The sequence below is a fragment of the Chionomys nivalis genome, chromosome 9 (assembly GCF_950005125.1).
Source record: "Chionomys nivalis chromosome 9, mChiNiv1.1, whole genome shotgun sequence".
In the NCBI taxonomy this organism is placed as follows: domain Eukaryota; kingdom Metazoa; phylum Chordata; class Mammalia; order Rodentia; family Cricetidae; genus Chionomys; species Chionomys nivalis.
In genome coordinates, this window is record NC_080094.1 from 35,646,276 (window position 1) to 35,668,552 (window position 22,277).

Genomic DNA, 22,277 nt, shown 5'->3' on the forward strand with positions numbered 1-22,277 from the left:
CCTGTCAGAATTGCCACATACACTCATTCGGGTACTGTGGCTCTGAGCACAAGCTTGGTCACTGTCCTCCATTCTCAGAGACTTGGGAGATCCTGTTCTTAACTGCAAAGCTTAGGATTACACAAATATCCAATCCCTTTATGACTATGGCCAAGCAGTAACCTTGGGGGTTAGCACGACAGATTGGAACAAAACTAGAGATGGAGTAGGTTTCTCTTTGGGGCCTCATGTCTCTCCTGGTCTCTGTAGTTAACCTTGCTTCAGTGACATCCCTATTGGCCCTCGCTCCCACTTGTCTGTACATTTTGTGTGAATCATGTAGGAAGCAAAATCTGAAACCTAATGTCTTCATCAGCTTATGAGTATTAAAATGTTGGCTCTTCTCAGAGGGAAACAAAGATGGCTGGCTCATGGTGTCACATATCTTTCAAGTATCTGTGCTTGAACTAGAAGTTTAGAGGAATTTTGTTAACCAAAGGTAGAACTTTAAAAGAAATCCACAGCACTGGACCAAATTGGGAAAGAATTTTGGAAGGGAGTCCTATATGTCAAGACATATCTCAGACCCTAATACACTGGTTCCCATTTTCCAAGAAAGCCTGGATTTTGGGAAGGGTTGGCCACAGCTGAAACAAATGTCCATCATAAGTTCTCCCTCATCCTCTCAACCCACATTCTTTTAGGAAACAGAAGCATGGCCGTATCCTGAGATACACACATACCCTCAAAAGCCATTTCTAAGTGACCACAAATCTTTGAAAGTAATGTGATTTCCTCTGTCCATGATATATCCATGTTTATTGGAAAGTAATATCCTAAATTAGCTCCGGGGACGGCATTTTCTAAAAATATCCTAGCACGATCATTCCATAAATATTTATCAAGTACCATACTGGGCTCCAGAACAATTTAGTTAATTAAGAGGCTTAGAGGTCTTGCTTTGCCCTTATGGGGCTAAATGAGAGTAGAGTTTTAGAGAGGAATTCTAGGGGCAGGAAAGATGGGATCCAGTTCTCCAATAGTTGCTGTCCTATCTCCAAATAGGAATTTATGTGTAGTTTATTATTTCTTTCAGAACATTATAATCATAAATATTACCCTGCAATGAACATGACTAGCATCATATTCGTGTCTTGTCTTTCATACAGTATATGTAATCTTACCTGTGAGATTTTGCCTATCTCATGTGTATATATGCATGTAAGTGTATGTATTTGGTGTTTTTGCAGCTTACTAGGTGGACTTACAGAGGACTGTACACGAATCTCTGTGTTATTATTCTCTCTTTCCGGTCTTCCTCTCAGGGAACGCTTTCGCTAGAGTGAAAATTGGAGATTACCATTACTACGGTTATGGGACTAAGAAAGACTATGAAACAGCAGCCACACACTACAGCATCGCAGCAGACAAGCATCACAGTGCACAAGCCATGTTCAATCTGGCCTATATGTATGAGCACGGCTTGGGTATCGCAAAGGTAATTGCATATTTTTAAAGCTAGAAATGACAGCTGTGTAAGAAGAAAAAAATTACAAATGTTTGGAATTTCATCGATGCCATTAATGTAGAAGACAGAAAAGTCCCTCTCGCTTGTGGTAGCACATATAACGGCACTATTGCCTTCATGTCCTCCAAGCACACAATTAATGAGTAGAAGAAATCTAATTTGGGCCAATCTGATTCATGAATCCCTCCTTTTCCCAACACATATTTTTGTGGTGAGCCCAGTCTTCACCTCTTCATTGATGTGACTCATGCATTAACATCTCCACCATCTCCTAAATGGTCAGCTATAACAGGAAGGTGGAACGAGGCCTAGGCTATAGATTAAGGTGGCGTGCATTCATCTTACAAAGCAGTCATCATCTCCATGACACCAAACTGGGCACTCTAAAGACACCTAAGAGGTTATAGAGCCCACATCTGTCTTGAGGCATGTTCACTAATAAAAGAGCGCCCTAACAGTGCAAGCTAGTGGAAAAAAATCCCTTAGGCAGCGGGTGTGGTTAGTCAGAGACGTATTAGGAGTACAAAAGGAGGAGGCAGGTATGTTAAATGCCAATATTAACCAGTTTTGGTTAGGTGTGATATACATGTACATATATACATACATATCTATCTTGAGGTAAGCACTCTGTCCTTGTGTGAAATCCACACTGCAGATATAAAATAATTTTGCAGAGTTTCCTTAGTGGTGGATCCAGAATTTTATGCAAGGCATATCTGATCCCAAACAATTTCAGGAAAAAAAAATGGGACCGACAATGAGTCATTCTTAACAACAAAGCACGTTTCTCTCCATGGTGCTTCTGTTCCTAAATAGTTCTAGAGTGAAGTGCCGTGGAGCCTCCTGGCTCTCTGTGCTCTCTTCTTCCATCTGGTTGAGGATTATTGGTAGGGAGTTTCCTGAGAACCGCTGAGGTAGTGCTCTCTACAGCCAAAGGCTTCCTATTCAGGCCCTGACTGCTGGGTCATGCAGACAACACTGTCTTGTCCTCGCTGCAGCCTGCCTTTGCCCAACCATTTTTCATCAGTCAGCCCTGAGCAATAACTTGTCAACTCCAAATCCAACCCATTTTCCCACTCCTAGCAGAGGTGAGCTACCTCTGATTGTAAAACGGACAGGACTGAATGCTAAACTGGATATTTCTTTGAATGTTATTTGTTGACTCTCCACATCCCACTGCCAGCCACATCACTGAAACAGAGCTAATGATACCTGGCCTACCCTCCAACTTAGAGGATTAAATGAACAAGCCTGTGTGAAAAGGCTTTGTTGTTATACACTGTGTGTAATGACTGTCACTTGGATCAGAAGAGAATTTGAACATATGCTAAGGTTTCAATAAGATCATTAAGTCCTCATATAAATCACCAAAACCCAAGAGAAGCGTTGTTTACAGAAAATGTACAAATACCCCACTCAGTGTGTTCACTAAGTTAGCTCTCCTGCCCAGGGTGATTCAAAACAGGGCTCACTCTTAACAGCCACATCCTCAGCACAGTGAAACCATTTTCTCCTGTGTCCCCAGAGATCCAATGGTGCATCCTCTCATGATGCATGGCCAAGACTGCAGGAGGGGACTGTCAAGGGCCCAGCATTGGACTGTACCAGTGGCTTTGGTTTTCTTTCCTCCATACCCACCAGTGAGCCTCTCTGCTGGGCACTTCCTTCACTATTCAGATAGCAGCTGTTGGGACATCCATTCCACACTCAGAAAAACTAGCCACAGGTTCTTCTCTCTGTTCCTTTTCTATTCTTTCCTGCCAGGTTTCCTCTTAACTCACAGGTCATTCACTGTGATCAAACTGATCAGTTTCCCTCACTGGAGGTCTCATGGGTTTTTGGTTGGTTGGTTGGTTGGTTGGTTGGTTGGTTGGTTGGTTGGTTGTTTTGACAGAAAGTATCTACAGTAAAAACCAGGGTGCAGTTGGAGACAAATAAAAACCAGAGAGAAAAAGAAAGAAAGAAAGGAAGGAAGGAAGGAAGGAAGGAAGGAAGGAAGGAAGGAAGGAAGGAAGGAAGGAAGGAAGGAAGGAAGAGAAAGAAAGCAAGCAAAAAGATTAGAATCCAGGGGCTGCTCTCCAACCTCTATCAGGACTTTGGATTCAGCTGGTGAGAGATCACTATGCTTTGTCCTTACTAAGCTCCTCGTTTAGCAATTAGAAAAATAATTACCAAGTGTTCAGGGCAAACTTTATTAATTTCATCATCTCAGACAAATTAATAAAGTGACTCTAATTTTCAAAAACAAGCTTTCTGATGAGTTCAACCCCCAAACTTATTCCAAAGCGATTAGGAGAATGGCCTTTCTAGCGTTCGTCCTCACCATAGCAGTTCATCAGTGTGGCACACCACAGTTCTTGTTACCGTAAATCCTTGTGCAAACCAGTGAGACAAAAATGAGGGTAATGTCATTTCCAGAGAGTCTCTGAGAATGTAAGAAGTTTGGTGGAAACATGATTGGTAAACCCTTGAATTTAAGGAGGAAAGTGGGGAGTTGGTGTAAAAATATGAGCCTCTGGTGTGCTCTTTTGTCTTTGGGAACAGACGGTGGCCTAAGGTAACACAGATGCCTTATTCTAATAGCTTCACTGAGAAGCACCTCAGCCAGCTCAGTGGGCAGCTCAATCGAAATACAGGGTTAAGGCAGACTGCGGCACTGTAGGAACATAAAACAATGCCTTGTTTCCCAGACTCCTCTTCCGCCAGAGATGTAAACAGAACCCCTGCCACACCCCACACACACCTTCTAAACTCCCAAGGACAAAACAAAAAAGAATGGCTCCTCTACAGTTCACCCCAGGGGAACTAATGAGTTGGGGTGAGGGGTGTAGTGCTTTACTTACAGAACACGAGTCAGGAGTCGCTGATAGGACAGTTGGTGACCCCAAAGCAACCACATGGGCAAGTTTTCATCAAGCATGGACGTTGGCTTCTCCATAGCCAAAACGATGGACCCCTCCCCCTGAGCTGCCCAAGCCTATATACTCTAGCGCCTCCCTGAGGCCACGTGCAAATAGGACAGACTTACCAACGGGGCTGTAAGAAGTAGCTAGACAGTAACTGAGGACCCAGTGACCTTCCCCAACTCCCTGCTGTCAGGGAGTATCAACACTCGACAGCCCAGCTGTAAGGATCCTTTGCAAGCAGACTAGGCTCACCTGATGAAGATGGTGGTTGTCTTGCTGTAAGGATAGAGCTGTCCCACACGCCTGAAGGAAAATTAACTGAGGATAGGAACTTGAAAACGCAAGCATTCAGCTCACAAATTACTATGAAACTCTTCTGCAGTTTATATTTTTTAATTACTTCAGAAGCTATGCTATGAACAAAGCCTGCTATCCGTTCCTCCTGGCTATTCCAACTGTCTCTACTCTGGATCAGTTCTTAATTTTTTTTTTCACGTTGGTCTGTTGCAAAGGCTACTTGGTGCCTTCAATTCTGCTATTCTTCCATTACATTTATACCAGAAATACCTCTGCCCACTAGAGACTTATAATTGTTAGTCTTCAGAATATTTATGGAAGGATGCCTACCTACTTGGACTACATTTCCCAACATCCTTTGCATCATGTGCCTTCCCACCCACCCCACCCCACAACTGCTTAAGAGAAAGGTGCCATTTGTTCTAAGGCAGCCAGTACATAAAAGCAGTTTCTCCCTGGCCATTTTGCACTTTGTTGATGGATCACAGCAGAAAAAGCAGAGGCTCTGGGGAAATGCAGAACCACTAAACGGAAAAGAGCTGAGTCCCTTAATTACCTCTGAAAAAAATCCTCTACCACCCAGGAACATCCATGTTAAAATGTTGATTAAAAATAAAAACAAACCTTTCAGTGTTGAGTGTCCTGAATTCGGGGAGTTTGTTACGAGAGTTAGCATTACCTTAAGGAAAGCTCAATTCATCTACCACTACTATGATATTGTGGATAAAGTTTAAGTCCTTCAAACCATTACTTCCCTTACTGTCCCAAAGGCAATGCAGACAAACACACAAACTGATAATACCTTCCTGGCATAATAATTCCTTGACTTCTTTCCTGAAATTCAGTGCCTTCTTTGACTTAACTGTTCTTGATAACAACAGCCTCATATACCACTTTTCTTCTAAATGTAGTCTAGGCTATGTATTCCTTCCCCTCAAATTCTTCAGTATATTCCCAGGTTTAAGATACCTAATTCTAGAATGCCCTTTGGTTACGGTCTGACTGTCCTTCACTCATTTGTATGCTTATCACATACACCTGGTAAGGCAATTGCTCACATATGAAGCTCATTCATATCACATGTGCTCACCCATGTTCAGCTGAAACTAAGACACAGACTAGGCCTTACAGCATCTGCTTTCTTTCATGCTGGGAAGATTTGTCCCAATTTTCTGAATTTTAAGTACTTCAGGTGAGAATGTTCTTTTTTTGTTTCCAACAAATTTATTTAGCAGACTTTGAAGCTTTAGAAGTCTTTAAGAAATGAGCCAGCACATGTCTTGTGATATGAATGAACATCCTTTGGGTATATACCCAACAGTGGTATTGCTGGGTCTTGAGGTAGATTGTTTCCTACTTTTCTGAGAAGTCACCATACTGATTTCCAAAGCGACTATGCAAGTTTGCACTTCCACCAGCAATGCAGGAATGCTCCCCTTACCCCACATCCTCTCCAGCATAAGCTGTCATCATTGTTTTTGATCTTGGCCATTCTGACAAGCGTAAAATGGAATCTCAGAGTTATCTTGATTTGCATTTCTCTTATGGCTAAAGATGTTGAACATTTCCTTAGATGTCTTTCAGCCATTTGAGATTCATTTGTTGAGAGTTCTCTGTTTAGGTCTGTACCACATTTTTGTTGGATTATTTGTTCTTTTGATGTCAAGTTTCTTGAGTTCTTTGTATATTTTGGAGATCAACATGTGCTCAACTATGTTCATAGCAGCATTATTTGTAATAGCCAGAACCTGGAAACAACCTAGATGCCCCTCAACAGAAGAATGGATAAAGAAAATGTGGTACATTTACACCATGGAGTACTACTCAGCAGTAAATAATAACAACAATAATAATAATGACATCTTGAAATTTTCAGGCAAATGGATGAGTCTAGAAAAAAACATATTGAATTAGGTAACCCAGACCCAAAAAGACAAATATAATATGTATTCACTCATAAATGGCTTTTAGACATAAAGCAAAGAAAACCAACCTACAATCCACAACCCCAGAGAACCTAGACAACAAAAAGAACTCAAAGAGAGACATACATGGATCTAAATAGGAAAGAGAAAAGACAAGGTCTCCTGAGTAAATTGGGAGCATGGGGGTCACAGGAAAGGGTAGAAGGGGAAAGGGGAGAAAGGGAGAGGAGCGAAGAAAAATATATGGTTCAATAAAAACAGTTAAAAAACAAAACTAACAAAATATTAAAAGGAAGAAATGAGCCTGTGATCCCAGTCCTCAGGAGGTAGCTGTCTGGAAGATTGTAAGTCCAAGGTCAAGCATGGATCACATAGTGAGACCCTGCTTTCTTGGGGGTGGGGAAGGAGGGAGGGGTAAGGAGGGAGCAAATGCAGAGAGCAGAACACAGCTGAGGGACATTACATAGGACAAGGATTAGCAGAGGGCCTAAGAACTCACACGTACTGAAGCCCAAAAAGACACCTAGGTTTGAGGATGCAGCTTGGTGGTAGCCTAGCGTGTATGAAGTGTTGAATTCAATCCCAGAAACCAAAACCAAAATGAATTTCTGGGGAAAAAAGAAAAAACTCTCCTTAGTCCATAGGTACCCAACAAAAACACTATTCTGGGAAAGATGCTTTGAAAACAATACTCCTGTGCCAGAGGGACACTCGGTGGGTAAAGGAGTTTGCCACCAAGCCTGATGATCTATGACCTAGTTCAATCTATGAAACACACATGGTGGAAGGAGAGTCCTGAAAGTCAGCCTCTGTACTCCACTTGAGAACGATAGCACACACACACACACACACACACACACACACACACACACACACTAAATGTAAAAATGTTTTAAAGGAATATTCCTTAGAAGTCTTTTTATCAATGTTAAACAACAAGACAAATATACAATAAAAAAATGGAAACATAAGTAGTTGGAAAATAACTATCTGCCTTGGAACAATTCAATAAGGAAAAGGCCCCCAAATATGATAACACATCATTTCAAAAATCAAATTCCAACCTGAAAGATAAAATAGCCCACTCATTCATTTTGTAAGAATTATTGAAGCCCTATGTCGTAGAATATTATTTTAAGATGTACTATGGCAGGCAGAGAGAATAAATAGAAGGAGAAAAAGTAAGAAAGAGAGATCAAGGAGTGAGAAAAGAAGGGGCCAACCAGACAGAGTAAGAGTGAAGTAAGATATACAGAAGAAAAAGAAAAGCCCAGAGGCAAGCGAAAGATGGCATAATTTAAGAAAAGCTGGTTAGAAATAAGCCAAACTAAGGCTGGACATTTATAAGTAATAATAAGCCTCCGTGTGTGTGATTTATTTGGGAGCTGGGTGGCAGCCTCCCCTCAAAAGACCAAAGAGTAAAGAGTTTAGGGGAAAAAAAACAGCCTTACTATGTAGTAGGCACCTTATTAAACTTATTTTTGAACAGATAGTCCAAGACAGTCAAGGACCTGGAAAAAGACAAATAAATAAATAAATAAATTCTATGATACATATCATACAATTATGATTATTATTAGCTATCTACACATAGGGATCTGTACTCGTGGTACCTCAAGTTCTTTGTTCTCAAGTAGGAGCTAACCCCAGATGATATAAGAATGGCTTTCAAGGGCTGTGTTAATTTTCCATCACAGATGCCATTCACAGCATGCTGATTTTCTCATGGTCTGTAGGTCAAGAGTCTAAATGGCCTGACTCTGCTTATGGTCTCATACGACTAAAATCAAGGCTAATTCTGTACTGGAGGCAGTGGGAAAGAATGTGTTTTCAATCTGATTAAGGTTGTTAGTGAACTAAGTTCCTTGTCAGTGTTAAGACCAAGCCCCCGTTTCCTGGCTGGCTCTTTGAGTTGCTTATGATTCTTTCCCTGTGATCCCTGCACCCCGCACCCCAGCACCCAGCTAAGTTGAGTTCCTCTCATACTTTCCATCTCCCTCTCCTGCCCCAGGCATGATGAGGGCATGGACAATTTCGTGGGCTCATTCTACCTACCAAATAGAAACTGTGATATTTCTAACAACGGTTTCTGTTTCTCAAGAATCTGTGCCTGATAGAGATGGGATACTTTCTTTCCAGGACCTTCATCTGGCCAGAAGATTGTACGACATGGCTGCTCAGACAAGCCCGGATGCTCATATACCTGTGTTCTTTGCCCTTATGAAGCTGGAAACTGTGCATTTGCTCCAAGATATTCTGTTTTTTAACGTAAGTTTGTCTCAAATCGATTCTAGAAACTAAGAAACTCTGGGACAAAGTGATGAGGCTTACGAAGGGAATAATTTTTTTTTTTATTTAGCTAACTTTTCTTTGATAAGAAGAATGCAAAGTCTTGTACTTAGCACACAGCAACTCTGCTTGTTGAGCATGTGTTGACACTGTGTAGTACAACCAGTGAATTAATTCAGCAGATACTCTTTCCGCACACGCTGTGTTCAAAGCCTTAAGCAGAGATGTGCTATATATACTTGTTCAAAACACAGCTCCTGCCATCAGAATCTGAGACGGGTGAGCAGATGGCAGGTGGCAAGTGATACCACAAAGAGCTGTATTTCTTAAACGTAGACATTTTTTTTTTTTTGAGAAAGGGCCTTATGATATAATCAAGGCTGACCTGAAAGTCACTGTGTAACCCAGGCTGACCTCAAATCTGAGACCCTTCTGCTTCAGACTTCCCAGCACAGGGATGACAGGCAAGCACCACCTTGTCCAGCTATATTTTATACAACTTTGTGGTTATTTTAGTGGTGGTAATTAAGCCCACGTATGGGCTCTACCCTGAAATAGATCCCATCTTCTAAGATGGAAGGGAGCAGGGGGCGGGCTGGGGGCAGGGTGGCAGTGCCAGGCTTGTGAGAAGAGCTGGTTCTGACTACAGTCAGGCGCTGGGACTGTTTATTTGCTTGTTGGTTTTGGTTTTGTTTTTGACTGAATGCCTCTTGCCAGCAGTTTACCATGAGATGGAAGTGGCTGAAAATAGACAGCACCGTTGGACCATACTGGGATTTATTTGTGATTGGCCTAATTGTTGCCATGCTGATCTTCTTGCTTACAAATCGCCATAGGTAGGCTCTGGACCATCAGGAAACCTACCCACAGGTTCAAGCCAAGCTATCCTCACCAAATAAAGAGTTTCCTCATCCAAATCAAGAGCTAATGCAGATTTTCCACACGGCTGTGATAGAGAGAGGACAAAGCTTAAGAACTGATCTAGAGAAACAACTCCAGACTTTCTGCTTAGTCAAGGGTACTGCAGGGGGATGCTGAGGACAGGTCATCTAAGACTACGCCACAAATTTATCATCTTGGTGATCTAGTCCTGGCCTCGATAAAAGTCACCATCTTTGTGTTATAGCAAAGGTGTCCTTCCCTCTTGAGAGAACAAACTGGGTGTGTTGGCTCTAGACACATACTGGAGTGTATGGTAGTTTCAGGGGAGGTAGGAATGCAGATGCCTGAGAAGATGACAAATAGACTAAACACATAGATTCCATAGGGATGATCTCGGGGGCAAACTGAAGTCCTGATGAACAACAGTGCTTCTTCACAGTAGGTCATGCCTGGAAAAGGGGGGGTGGCAAAAGTGGAAGCTGGTATTAGCTTCATGGCATAAATGAAAAAGTCTAGCTTTTCTGGATCCCAACAAGCAAGTCGGGAACCTAAGACTATGCAGGGGGATTGGTAGATGAGGAGAAGCCAATAGGCCCATGATCTCTGTTGAAGGCTAGGCTTGAATCCTAGCTTTATACCTTTCTAGCTGTTTTTGAAATCTTTTAGCTTCTGTTTCCTGATGTGCAAGACAAGAGGGAAAAATACCTATCTTAGACAGTTGGCATGAGACTTAAATGAAATAAAGAATGCAAACAAAGTAGCAAAAGTCTTGCACCTAGGAGGTATATCACAAATGATAGGGGCGCTGGTTCAGCAATTAAGAGCACTCACATGCTCTTCTGGAGGACCCTGGTTTAATTTCCAGCACCTACATGGCAGCTCACAATTATCTGTAACTGTAGTCCCAGGGGTTGTGACACCCTCTTTTGACCTCCATGGGCACTGCTTGAACACAATGCACCGACATACATGCAGGCAAAACACCCACATATTTAAAAATAAAGGTAATTTTAAAAAACAAACAAGTAAGTGGTAGCTTTGGATATCCTTTTGAAACTCAAAGTGAAGAAGCAAGGTACAGTGTATGCTTTTATGGTCACAGCACTTGGGAAGCCAAGGCATTGAAGTTGCGGCCAATCTGGTATGAATAGTGAGAGCAAGGTCATCACAGACAACATAAAGAGAGCCTATTTAAAGCACAAAAACAAACACAAACAAAACCTCAGATGACTTGGAAAGGGGTGAGAGAAGCTGAGTTGGTAATCACCATGGCCTCTGTGCCCTATGACTGTCCAACCAAAGTGCTGAGAACCAGTAAGAAAAGATCCGTTTTGGTCCTTTATAATTCAACACAGTCACAAGAGTTTGTTGTTGTAAATGATGTGGAGAAAAACACAGATAAGGGCTGGAGAAATGGCTCAGCGGTTAAGAGCACGGACTGCTCTTCCAGAGGACCCGGGTTCAATTCCCAGCACCCACATGGCCGCTCACAACTGTCTGAAAAATCCAGTTCCAGGGGATCTGACACCTTCACACCAATGCACATAAAATAAAGATAAATAAATAAAAAGAAAAGAAAAACACAGATAAGAGAACCTAGAAAAACATGAAAAGCAGGCTTAAAAACTAGTAGTTTACAAGTCATCAAAATGTCCATTTTTGGGCCTCTTCTCTGGTTCTACCACTGGAGAGAGGGCAGCTTCAAAATGACCAACCAAAGGAGAAAGAGCCTCCCTCTGGAAAGCCACTGACATTTCCCCACCATGGCAAAGTAGCATTTTGTACTCTTCAGTACATTACTTAGCAGAGAGCATACAGACCCACAAGCAAGTATACAGAGACTCTTAATAGAATCCACGAGAAATGTAACAATGTTCAGTCACTGTCTTCTTGACAGCAGACAAATCGGATCAGGATTATAAGCCCTGAGCAAGCCGAGGTCATCTTAGAGCCAAGAAAAGCCACGATTTGCTCAGCCACATCAGTCACAGCTAAAATAGAGCCACCACAGTCAGCACGAAGGCAGCTGAGACTTGGCAGATGTGCTGGCCTAGGGTGAACGAGAGTAAGGACAATCAGCTTATACAAAGATCTCAAACCAGGTGAGAGGAGGGATGGTTGTGGTGAGAGGGGAATGGCCTCACTCCTGAGAGCCTCATGCGGCACAAACATTTCAAATTTAATTAGTCTCCCATCATTTAGCTTCCCCAACGAGTCGACCAGGGATTTCTGTGTAAGTAGTTTATCTGGAGGAGATCTCAAGAGAAACAGGCAAGAAGGAAACACCAGAGTGGGTATCAAGGGGACCACATCTGGCCACTGGAGTTCAGGGCAGATTTCTCATAGGTTAGGTAGAGAATGTACTTTCTAGCTATTCTGCCGAAGGCGCAAGGAAGGTAAGTTTTTACAGACAAGATGTCATTATTGATGGGTCTTTTGGAGGACAGTAATTGCCTGAACTCCCACATGGACGGTAGTGCCCTAGACAAAGCTCTTGGGCCAGTGGGTTCTCTCTTCCCATTGCTGCCACTCTTTACCACAGCTCCTCATGTTGTGGTGACCCCCAACCATAAAAGTATTTTGTTGTTACTTCATAACTGTAATTTTGCTACTGTGACGAATCATAATGTAAATCTCTGATATGCAGGGTATCTGGTAGGTGACCCTGTGAAAGGGTCATTCTACCCCTCCCCCCAAGGTCTTGACCTGCTGCAGGTTGAGGATCACTGCCTTGGACCAACAGGATGCAAGTAGCCAAATTATCAGTTTCACTTTCAAAGCACTGTGAGACCTGGGAGGATGGAAACGGGGCAACTGCTTTCGGCTCTTCCCACTCCTCCAATCCAATGATCCACTGAGCACTTCCTGTGTCCCAGATTCCCTGCCAAGAACCTGAGAAATCGGTATGAATGCTATCTGGTCTTCGTCCTCGGGAAGCTTGCAATGTGTGTTGTAGGAGAGAGAAAACCCAACGGTCAGCACATCCACCATGCGACAAGCATTTTCTCGAGTTAGTTGCCTTCATCCTTCAGACAGTCTGTGAAGTGAGCTTTTTTTCTTCCTGTTCTATGGACACGTGGAACGATGATCAGCTTTCTGTTTCAGATAGCGCCAATCAGATCAGCAGCTGTAGGGCCTGGGACACAGCTCTATGCTGCTGCCACCTGCAGCCTGAGGAGTTATTTTAAGAGCCCTCCATTCAGATGCTGTCAGGATTCCCAACTTCACAGAAAAGAATTTCAGGAGGAGTCAGTATGAAGCAGAGTTAGAACTTATTGAAATAGATTTTTAACATAAACTTAAGTTCAAGTGTTAAAAGTTGCCTCTCATTGTTTTTACATAGCCACATATGTGATTTTGGTGGATTCTGAATCCCTGTCTTCAAAGGGTAACTAAGGACTTGAATGGGGTTATGGGGTCCTTGTAGGGGTGTGCTGGATAGGATCAGAGCTGATAAGGATATCATAGATCACAGGGTTCATAGGAAAAAGTGTTTTTATTGTAAACAAGTCTTATGAGATCCCTTGAAAATACCAGAAAAAGGAAAAAAAGTCACAACTACTAAGGCCTTAGCATGGTTTACTGCTATTTTAACATTATTAACTTGAAATTATCTCTGTATAAGAATAATATCATCCACACATAGAAAACCTTCAGAGGAAATGCTGCTAATTGTACTGATATGCTTGATTTCCAGATGATGAGAGCTCTCCTTTCCCTTCCTGTGATTCCTTAGTTCCCCCTTTTTTCTATCCTCACAGCCATTAGCAGAGGGTGTTTAAAGCAGAATTCTTGTATTCCAGTGCTACCCAGTGAACGAGTTCTGCCCCTGGGAGAAACGCAGGGCCTAGCAGAATGGACTGACCAACGTGAACAAGATGTCTAGAACAAAACACAGCTAGTCGTTTGTAGCCTGGAACCTTGACAGAGAGGGACAGGGGTGTGGCGAATAGCCAGTCCTACCCTTTTAGCTTCCATTTCCCCATTTCTCCTACCCCTAGCTCTTTCATGGTTGAAGGGAACAGGGACAAAGACAGGATGGTTTAAGGACAGGAACTATTTTCCTAAACTGGCACAGGAACTTCTAAGCATAGAAATTCACCATGTAGGCTCTCGTGATTCTCCACTAGGAACCTAGTGTCTTTAGGATTTTCTCAAAGCAAAGATGAAGGCAAGGATTTGACTAATAGAGGTCTTTCACCCCCATGGTTAGGCTTGTCCTGTTTTAATCATTTATGGACACTGTGAATGGAAGTGTTTTCCCAATTTCTTCCTTAGCACAATTGCTACTAGTATTTAGGAAAAAAATAATGACCTTTCCATGTTGTTATCCGCCCTGCTTCTCTGCTGAAAGGAGAAGTTTGCATCCTTACCCCGGTGCTGGTAGAAAGGCATCTGGCTCCACGGGCAGTCTGGTCTCTCTTGCTTTCATTTGCTTTTGTTCTGTCCTCTGGCACATGGCCTCACTCTCCCTGCTATTAGGCTGTGCCACACGCAAATCCATTATGACCTCTGTTCCAAACGTTATATCACTGATCCAGATCCCTCACCACCTCAAGAAAGCTTCTTCCAAAGGGGAACTTTGTCAGCTCCTTTCTGCAGACTGATAAGCAGTTTTCTTTCTTGTATTTGTTTTCTAACAGAAAGGTGGCAGATTAAGCGTCCTCAGCTGCTCCTGTAGAACCTTTCTGAGACCCTTCAGGGGAGAGCTGTCTGTCTTTTTACAGTGGAAAATGCAACAGTGATCAGAAACTTCTAAAAAACATTTGCTGTCACCCTCCCACTTCAGGACTTCACACCCATCACTCATCAGCAACTCTAGCCCAGGACACCCAGACTCCCAGATTACAAAGAGGGGGCATCTGGCTCCTTTCCTTAACTCTGACTTAGGTCTCAACCAAACCAAGACTCGAGCTGTCCTGCTGCGCTGCCCAGAAGTCCTTGACAGTTTCGGGCTGAGGTGTGAGCTGTGGCTGAGCAGCACAGAATGACTCTGACCTTAGAAACAAGAGCAGCACTATGGTTTTAGTCACTTAACTGCTCCATTTTCCGGTTCACTTAGGAAGTTGAGAGTGTTAAATGAGTTTACAAAGCCACAAGTACACAGCTTCACCTCTGAATGAAGAAGGGCCTCCCTGCTCAAAGTAGGCTGAAGAGAAAATCCTGTTGGAGCTCAAAGAACTTGTGCTTATGTCCCAACTGAAAACCTAACTGTAGGTTTATAGTGGCTCACAAATATAAAACTAGACTACTTCGTTCACAAAAGGAATGTAAGATATTTGAGAATTTAATTTACTTGTTTGTTTGTTTGCTTTGAAATTTAGAAGTAACCCACTGGAGATGGGGAGAGGTCAGAAATAAAATGGAGGCAGAGTGAGGGAGGGACACTTGGGTATCATGCTGAGTTTTGCTTCCTGAGGAGCCATATGCTTCCCCACCAATTGTCTTCCCTTCAATCCTTGCTTGACCAGAACAAATTATTTTTCCCACAGAGTTATTTTGCTTATACATGATTGACACAGGAAAATTATCCACCTCCTCTAGACACATCTTTTTTTGAAGTAAAAGTATCAACCCACATTAAAAATAAATGTGCCATTCTAACAATAGTAGGTTACTAACGAAAAAAAGCATGAAACTAAAAATAGTGATTCCAGCAGAGGCAACAAGAGAAACAGGTGGTGCCGGCTGGCCTTTCTGGAAGCAAAACACAACTGAAGCCTGCAGTTTCCAGATTTTGAGCCTCAATAGCTCCTCTGGAGAAACCAGAATTAAACAACATGAACAACCTCCAGGTAAGGACTCCATAGCTCAGAGAGTAGATTGGCAACCTTACCACCAGCCTTTCTCATTCTCTTTTGTCTTTATTTTTTCCCTTTTTAAGACAGGTTATAGCTGTGGACCCCAAGTTGTCCCAGTGTTCTGTGCCTCAGCCTCTCAAGGGCTGAGTTTCCGTTCTTCGTCTATCCTGCTATCATGTTACCAGCAAAAATAATTTTCACTGTTATGGCGTCTGTTTTCACTTTTGCACGTTTTGTTTCCTTGTTTGTTTGTTTTGTTTTTAGAGACAGGCTTTCTCTGTGTTGCTTTGGAGACTGTCCTGGAACTCGATTGTAGACCAAGCTGGCCTTGACATACAGAGATCCACCTGCCTCTGCTTCCCAAGTGCTGGGATTAAAGGTGTGTTCCACCACTGCCTGGCTCACTTTTGCACTTTCAAAAGTATTAAAATGAGCAAAAAATAAACTTTACAATTTTCTTTAGAAAAATCCTTTTCTTAAAAAAAACACATTTTGAGTCATTGTAGTATAAAAAACTAAATATAAAAGAAGAAAAATAGAGGAAGGAAGGGAGAAAGAAAGGCATCATTTTTCCACTTTATTTGTTCATAATTTAGAATGGAATGTGCATTCTTGATTGTGATCTGTAAGCAGAGTTTTCCTGTCCCGGCAGTCACGTCCAAATAACAGACATGGATATTTAATATGAATTATAAATGCTCAGTCAATAGCTCAGACTTGTTACTAACTAACTCTTACATTGAAATTAACCCACAATTCTTATTTATGCTTTGCCACATAGGTTGATATCTTTTCTCAGTATAGCTTGTCCATCTTGCTTCTCTTGGCATCTGCTCGCTACTCCCTCTGACTCCACCTTTCTTCCCGGCATTCTGTTTGGCTCTCCCCCTAACCTTATCCTGTCCAGCAATTGTTCAGTCTTTATTAAACCAATCATGGTAACATATATTCACACAGTGTAAAGGAATATTGCACATTTCTCCCTTTTGTCTAATTAACAAGAAAGGTTTTAACATTATCATAATAATATATACCAAAAAACAGCTATCAAGTAAGAATTACAATAACAATATTCAGACCATTTGTGTTTGTGAAGTTTAGAGAAAATGCTCTATTACTTCTCTCGCCTTTGTGATTCTAAAGGGGTTGTCTTTTCCTTCTCTTTGTTTTGTTCTATTTCAATGTGTTTGTGTTCGTTTTATCTCATTACATTTTGTTATTATCCCTTAGATTCTTGTTTGCTTTCTAATAAAAGACAGAAAGGGGGTGGACTCAGATGGGAAAGGAGGTGGGGAGGAACTGGGAGGAGTCGAGGGAGGAAAATTGCAATGAGAATATACTGTATGAAAAAAACCGATTTCAATTTCTGGGAAAGAAAGACAATATCGAGGAAATAAACAAACTGATATAAATATAAGGCTATTGATAACTAAACCATTTACATAAGTTATAATAGAATAAGCCCTCTAAAGACCCAATATATACTGTATAACGGGTGTTTCAAATCAATGAAGAATTAGGATTTTTTTTTGTTTGTATTGGGTAGCTTGCTAGGAAAAAAAAAATCAAAAATTAAAGCTTTACCTCATAAACTACATTAAATTCTAGAGAGGCAAAGATGTAAACATGATAAACTTTAGCAAAGAGAGATACATTAAGTTCAAAGATACAAAATATTAAAAGAAAATATGATTATTCTAACAGTAACCAAAGCAGCAAAAATAGTGGTACAGATGCCAGGCAAATATTTTACGTTAAGAAAAAGGAATAGAGGTGTAGTTCAGGGGTAAAGCAATTGTCCAGTGCATCCAAGGTCCTGGCTTGACCCTAGCACTGAACAAAAAGTGACACAGAGAAAGAAGGGCTTTTAGAGTGAAAGGAACAACTTCTCAGGAAGCTAAGATTATAACATACAATACCAAATACATGAAGGAACATCTGGCAGGATTAAAGGGAGAGACAATCCACCAATAATGAGCATTCATTGCCCCACTTTCAGTAGCTGATCATAAATGGACTAACACTACAAACCAACTAGACACAGCAGGTATCTATAGGACGTCCCTCCCAACAATAGAACTCTGTAGGAAATGCTCTGTCAATTTCTCAAAATATTTAAGAATATTTTATATGTATGGGCATTATGAGGCCATGAAATACTCTAATATTTCATATTATTAATGGTTCTACAGCTCTGTGAATATATTAAAATCCACTCAATCTTTTCTTCCAAAGGGAAAATTTATGTTATGGAAATTATAGCTCCATTCAAGCTGTTATAAAAATAAACAGATGGGGACAAGATGACAGTCCTCACATTTGTTAGGGCTGGTGGAATATGACTGTTATTTTACTGTTAAATTTTAATTTTCAGATTATAGTCAAAGAAAGGGGATGCTGAGACAACATGGAAGGAACATGCTACCTCCTTACTCTCTGTAGTACAGATTAATGGTGTTCAATAAAACATTCCCGATGCTCCCCTAAGCTTCTCCTTGATGAGTGTATTGATCTCATGTGACTAATTCAGGCCAATGAACTGTGAAAGTGATTTCTGGTACTTCTAGGAGGCCAAGGCGGTCCAAAGCTGTTTATGGTTCCTTAGTCTTCCTTTCCCTGACAAGAAGGCCTTGGAAACCAAAGGGAAAGATGGCTATAGCACTGGACGAAGGGAGTGAGGCACCAAAGGAAGAAAACAATACTAATTACTCTATTTGATAGAATGTGTTGACATAGAACTATCAGGAATAGCCAGTGGGCTTGCTTGTTGGCACACACCTACACTCTCAGCACACTGACTGTGGAGGAAGGGCATGATCAGGTTTAAGATCAGCTTGGGCTACACAAGAGTTCAAGGCCTGCCTGAGCTAGCTAGCATGCTCCTGCCTAAAGAAAACCTAAAGGCTGAGGATTTCCTCACCCATCATGTGCTAGGTCCTGGCTTCAAACCTGAGCATGGGGTGGTGGTAGAAAAACTGGGAAAAAAAAATTAAAATAATGTTTAAGATCCTAGAATGGGGTAATAATTTGTAAGTACAAATCAGTAGAAGTCATTGCTAAGACAAAGTGAGTAGCAACAAAGTGAAGAAAGCTATAACCTAAAAAACAGAAACAAGGAGGGAAACATCTGTGCCCAACACTTAAGGTCTATTCTACCTCAAATCACCACAGGAAAAAAAATGGTGTAGGGTCTACTTAAAATCTAGCCAACAGTTATTTATTCTACTATTTATAGGCCCTGTGCATATACCACTCACCCTCTCCATGATCATGCAAGCGACATCATGTTTCTTTGTACAAGGGGCAGGTGGTGGAGGGCTGGAGTGATAGTGACTTCTGGACAACTGCTACAACCATGAGCTCGCAGCAACCATGACGAGACAGTCAGTAGTCCAGCACCTGAGCACCCACCCTTAGCTGGGGGACTACTGACAGAGTAGAGAGCAAACGTCCTTTTTCTTTAGGATCTGGACCCTAGTCGGGTGACCACACTCTAATGGATGTCCCACACCCATGCACTAATAGGACTCGGTGGTTAATAGATTAAAAAAAAAAAACAACAAAGGACATAAAGATATTATATGCATGTCCTAGTTATAGTTCTAGTGCAATGAAACACCAGGACCAAAAGCAAGTTCATCATTGAAGGAAGCTAGAATAGGAATCTGGAGGCAGCAGCTGATACAGAGGCCAGGGAGAGGTGCTGCTTATTGGTTTGCTCATCATGACTTGCTCAACCTACTTTCTTATAAAATTACTCAGGCTATCAAGAGACTTGATGCCCATCACAGACCTGAAACTATTTACTAATGGAATGATAAAGTCACAACTACCTTGAGTCAGTTTTCTTATGAATTAGGAATATCGTGTCTCACCTTCACCACAGATTCAAACAGGGTACACCTGAGTATCACTTTCACAGAGACACGGCAATTCAAGATGCTGCAGAGAGGCCCATGATTTGATGGGTGGCTGTGTCGCACCACAGGAGGAGCAGAGTCTGCATGTCTGACCAACATCCTGACACTGGCTAGAATCTCCCTTTCTCGTAATAGTCAATACACCACGAATACCATTTATTTTAGCAAAGATTCCCAATAGCTTCATATCTGCTACAAACTCAACCTCACAGTTGTGCAAAACTAAGCTAACTATGCCCAGGGGCATCCGCGACAACTGTCTCTTCCAAGCGGCTCCACTAAAAAGCTGCTTTGTTTAGGGTGTCTACAGCCTATTTTCTTCCTCTCAAAAATGAAAATACTTGTGGGGGATGACCCAGCAGGCAAAGTGCTTACCACACAATAGACTTGGATCCCTAGAACTTCTGAAAGCTGAGTGAGTGCAGCAGCCCTCCTGTGGCCCTCAGCACACTGGGAGATGGAAACGGGACTCCCAGGAAGCTGGCTGGCTAGACAAATCAGCAAGCCCTGGCCCCAGGAAGACACTCCGCCTTAATATATGAAGTGGAGAGGAATGGAGGAGATCCAGAGTCAGCCCCTTGCCTCCACATGCGCACATATACAGCCGTACACATACACCAACAGAAACAGAAACAAAGCCGGCCGATGGTGGTGTAAGCCTTTAATCCCAGGACTTGGGAGGCTTAGGTTGGTGGATCTCTTGAGTTTGAGGTCCTTCTGGTCTCCTAAACTAGTTCCAGGACAACCAGGGCTACACAGAGAAACCTTGTCTAGAAAAATCAAAACAAACAACAAGAAACAAACATACGTGAGCACACCTCAGACACATGTCAATTTAATCTCTGTATTTATCACCTTTTGTTCCTGTGACCAAAAACAAAACAAAACTAAAACCCAAAACAACCAAAAAACTTGAGAAAAGCAATAGAGAAGATGATTTTCTCACACAGTTTCAGTTTTTGTCTAAAGCAGAGAGCAGAGCACAGCAACATGTGACAAAGGAAAAAGAGGAAGAGGCCAGGAACAAGGTTCATCTCAACCCCCTCCCTCTCTAGTTAGGCCCTACATCTCACAGTCTCCACCCACCCCCCTCAACCAGTCAGGATCCAGTCACTTCCCCGAAGCCCCATTACCGACAGTCAAGCCTTCAGGAGACAGCACATTTCAGATTCAAATCATAACATAAAACTTTAATGTCAATTAACCTGATGACCCTTCAGGAGCAAGTCACACTTTGAGCAGAAATGAGCAGAAATACATGACTTCAGGAAGAGGTCCAAAGCACACCAACTTCCCTAATATGGTGAGGAGGGAGGAATGGGCCTGGGGCGGGGTCTAATGGCTTAGGGAAAGCTCTAAAACTGGGAGGTGCCAACAAGGAAAGAAAAGCGCACAGGGCACTGTTCACACTCCAGCAATATCCCAAGCAGACAGAACAGTATTGCTGCATACAAAATGCAGAGAAATGAATAGGGCTTGGGGAGCCCCTGTGGGCTGGAGATGTGCTCAAGTGGTAGAGTGCTTGCCTAGCATGTTGGGGTTCCTGAACCCTTATCCTCAACCAGGTGTGGTACCACATGCTTGTAATACCAACACTCACGAAGCGGGAGGATCAGAAACTCAAAGTCATTCTCAGCTGCCTGTTGAGTTTGACACCCGTGTTCCACAAACACATCGCAAAATGGACTTCCCATGTCTGGGTGAGTCCTTCCCTGTGCATCTGATAAAGTAGGAAGGAAAACTAACTAGATGTTCTTTGGTTCCAAATAACTTTTTCAAGCAGTTATCCCATTAAGCAATGATGGGCACCCTTTCCAGAAGGATCAAGATCATCTAGGACGATCCGTGGGGATTAGTAGGAAATGATACAAAGCCAGAACTCACACCCTAGACTCCCCAATCAGTAACTGAGATCGATACCAGAAAGACAACCCCCGCCCCCTCTCTGGTTTTTCGAAATAGGGTTTCTCTGTGTACCAGTCCTGGCTGTCCTGTGTGGTGAGCCCACAAGTATTACACAGTCAATGTACAGCTGACGACCAATAGGCAGACCCACGGGATGTGCATGTGTACACATTCACATGGAGAACCCGTTCAGCGGAGCTGCGGGAACACTTGTCTTTTGGATAAGTCACTGTCAGTTCTGTAGAAATCTTGTGAAATCATGACATTTCTTCTTTCTATAAATAATATTCCAGCAGTATAAACCTGACTTTTTCTGTAGGGCGACTGGATACCTTTCCCCACACCATGAGGCCTGGTGTGAAAGCATTCACTTAGTCAAATCTTTATTTTCATAGCCAAAATCTACAACTTTTCGTTATTGACAGGACTCAAACAGCAGACTCAGGAAGGTGTAATCTACTGGTCTTCTGTTCTGTCTTAATGTTAAAACTGCTAATATTATATATTTACCCTTAGTTTCAATTAACATAGGATCATAGCCCAGGAAATGAACTGTTTATACAGGGAAAAGGCCTGAGTCACTAAAACTAGTTTCAGAGAGAAAAATTCTTACTTGGGCACCCTACTGGAGTCAAAAGCAAAGTTCCCAATAGAGATTTCTTTTAACTCAATCAGCTAGATGCTAATGCAAATCAAGCCCGCAAGTTGCTATGGCTACCAACGCTGTGTTCCCATCTGCTGGGGAGCTTCACAGCCAAGAGACGTAAGGCACCTCCTTGCGATTTTTTTCTTGTGATTCTGTGAAATGTGTATTTGATATTATTGTTACCACCTATGGGATTGCT

General features: G+C 42.2%; 1 protein-coding gene across 1 annotated transcript in view; it reads left to right on the plus strand.

Annotated features, from left to right (window-relative positions):
- The window catches only part of Sel1l2 (SEL1L2 adaptor subunit of ERAD E3 ubiquitin ligase), a 61,306-nt gene extending 51,542 nt beyond the window's left edge, over window positions 1-9,764 (plus strand). The window contains exons 16-18 of the mRNA XM_057781703.1: window positions 1,305-1,477; window positions 8,775-8,903; window positions 9,645-9,764. Coding sequence (XP_057637686.1) covers window positions 1,305-1,477; window positions 8,775-8,903; window positions 9,645-9,764 — 422 coding nt within the window. The remainder of the gene's footprint in view (window positions 1-1,304; window positions 1,478-8,774; window positions 8,904-9,644) is intronic.
- Window positions 9,765-22,277: the final 12,513 nt, after the last annotated feature.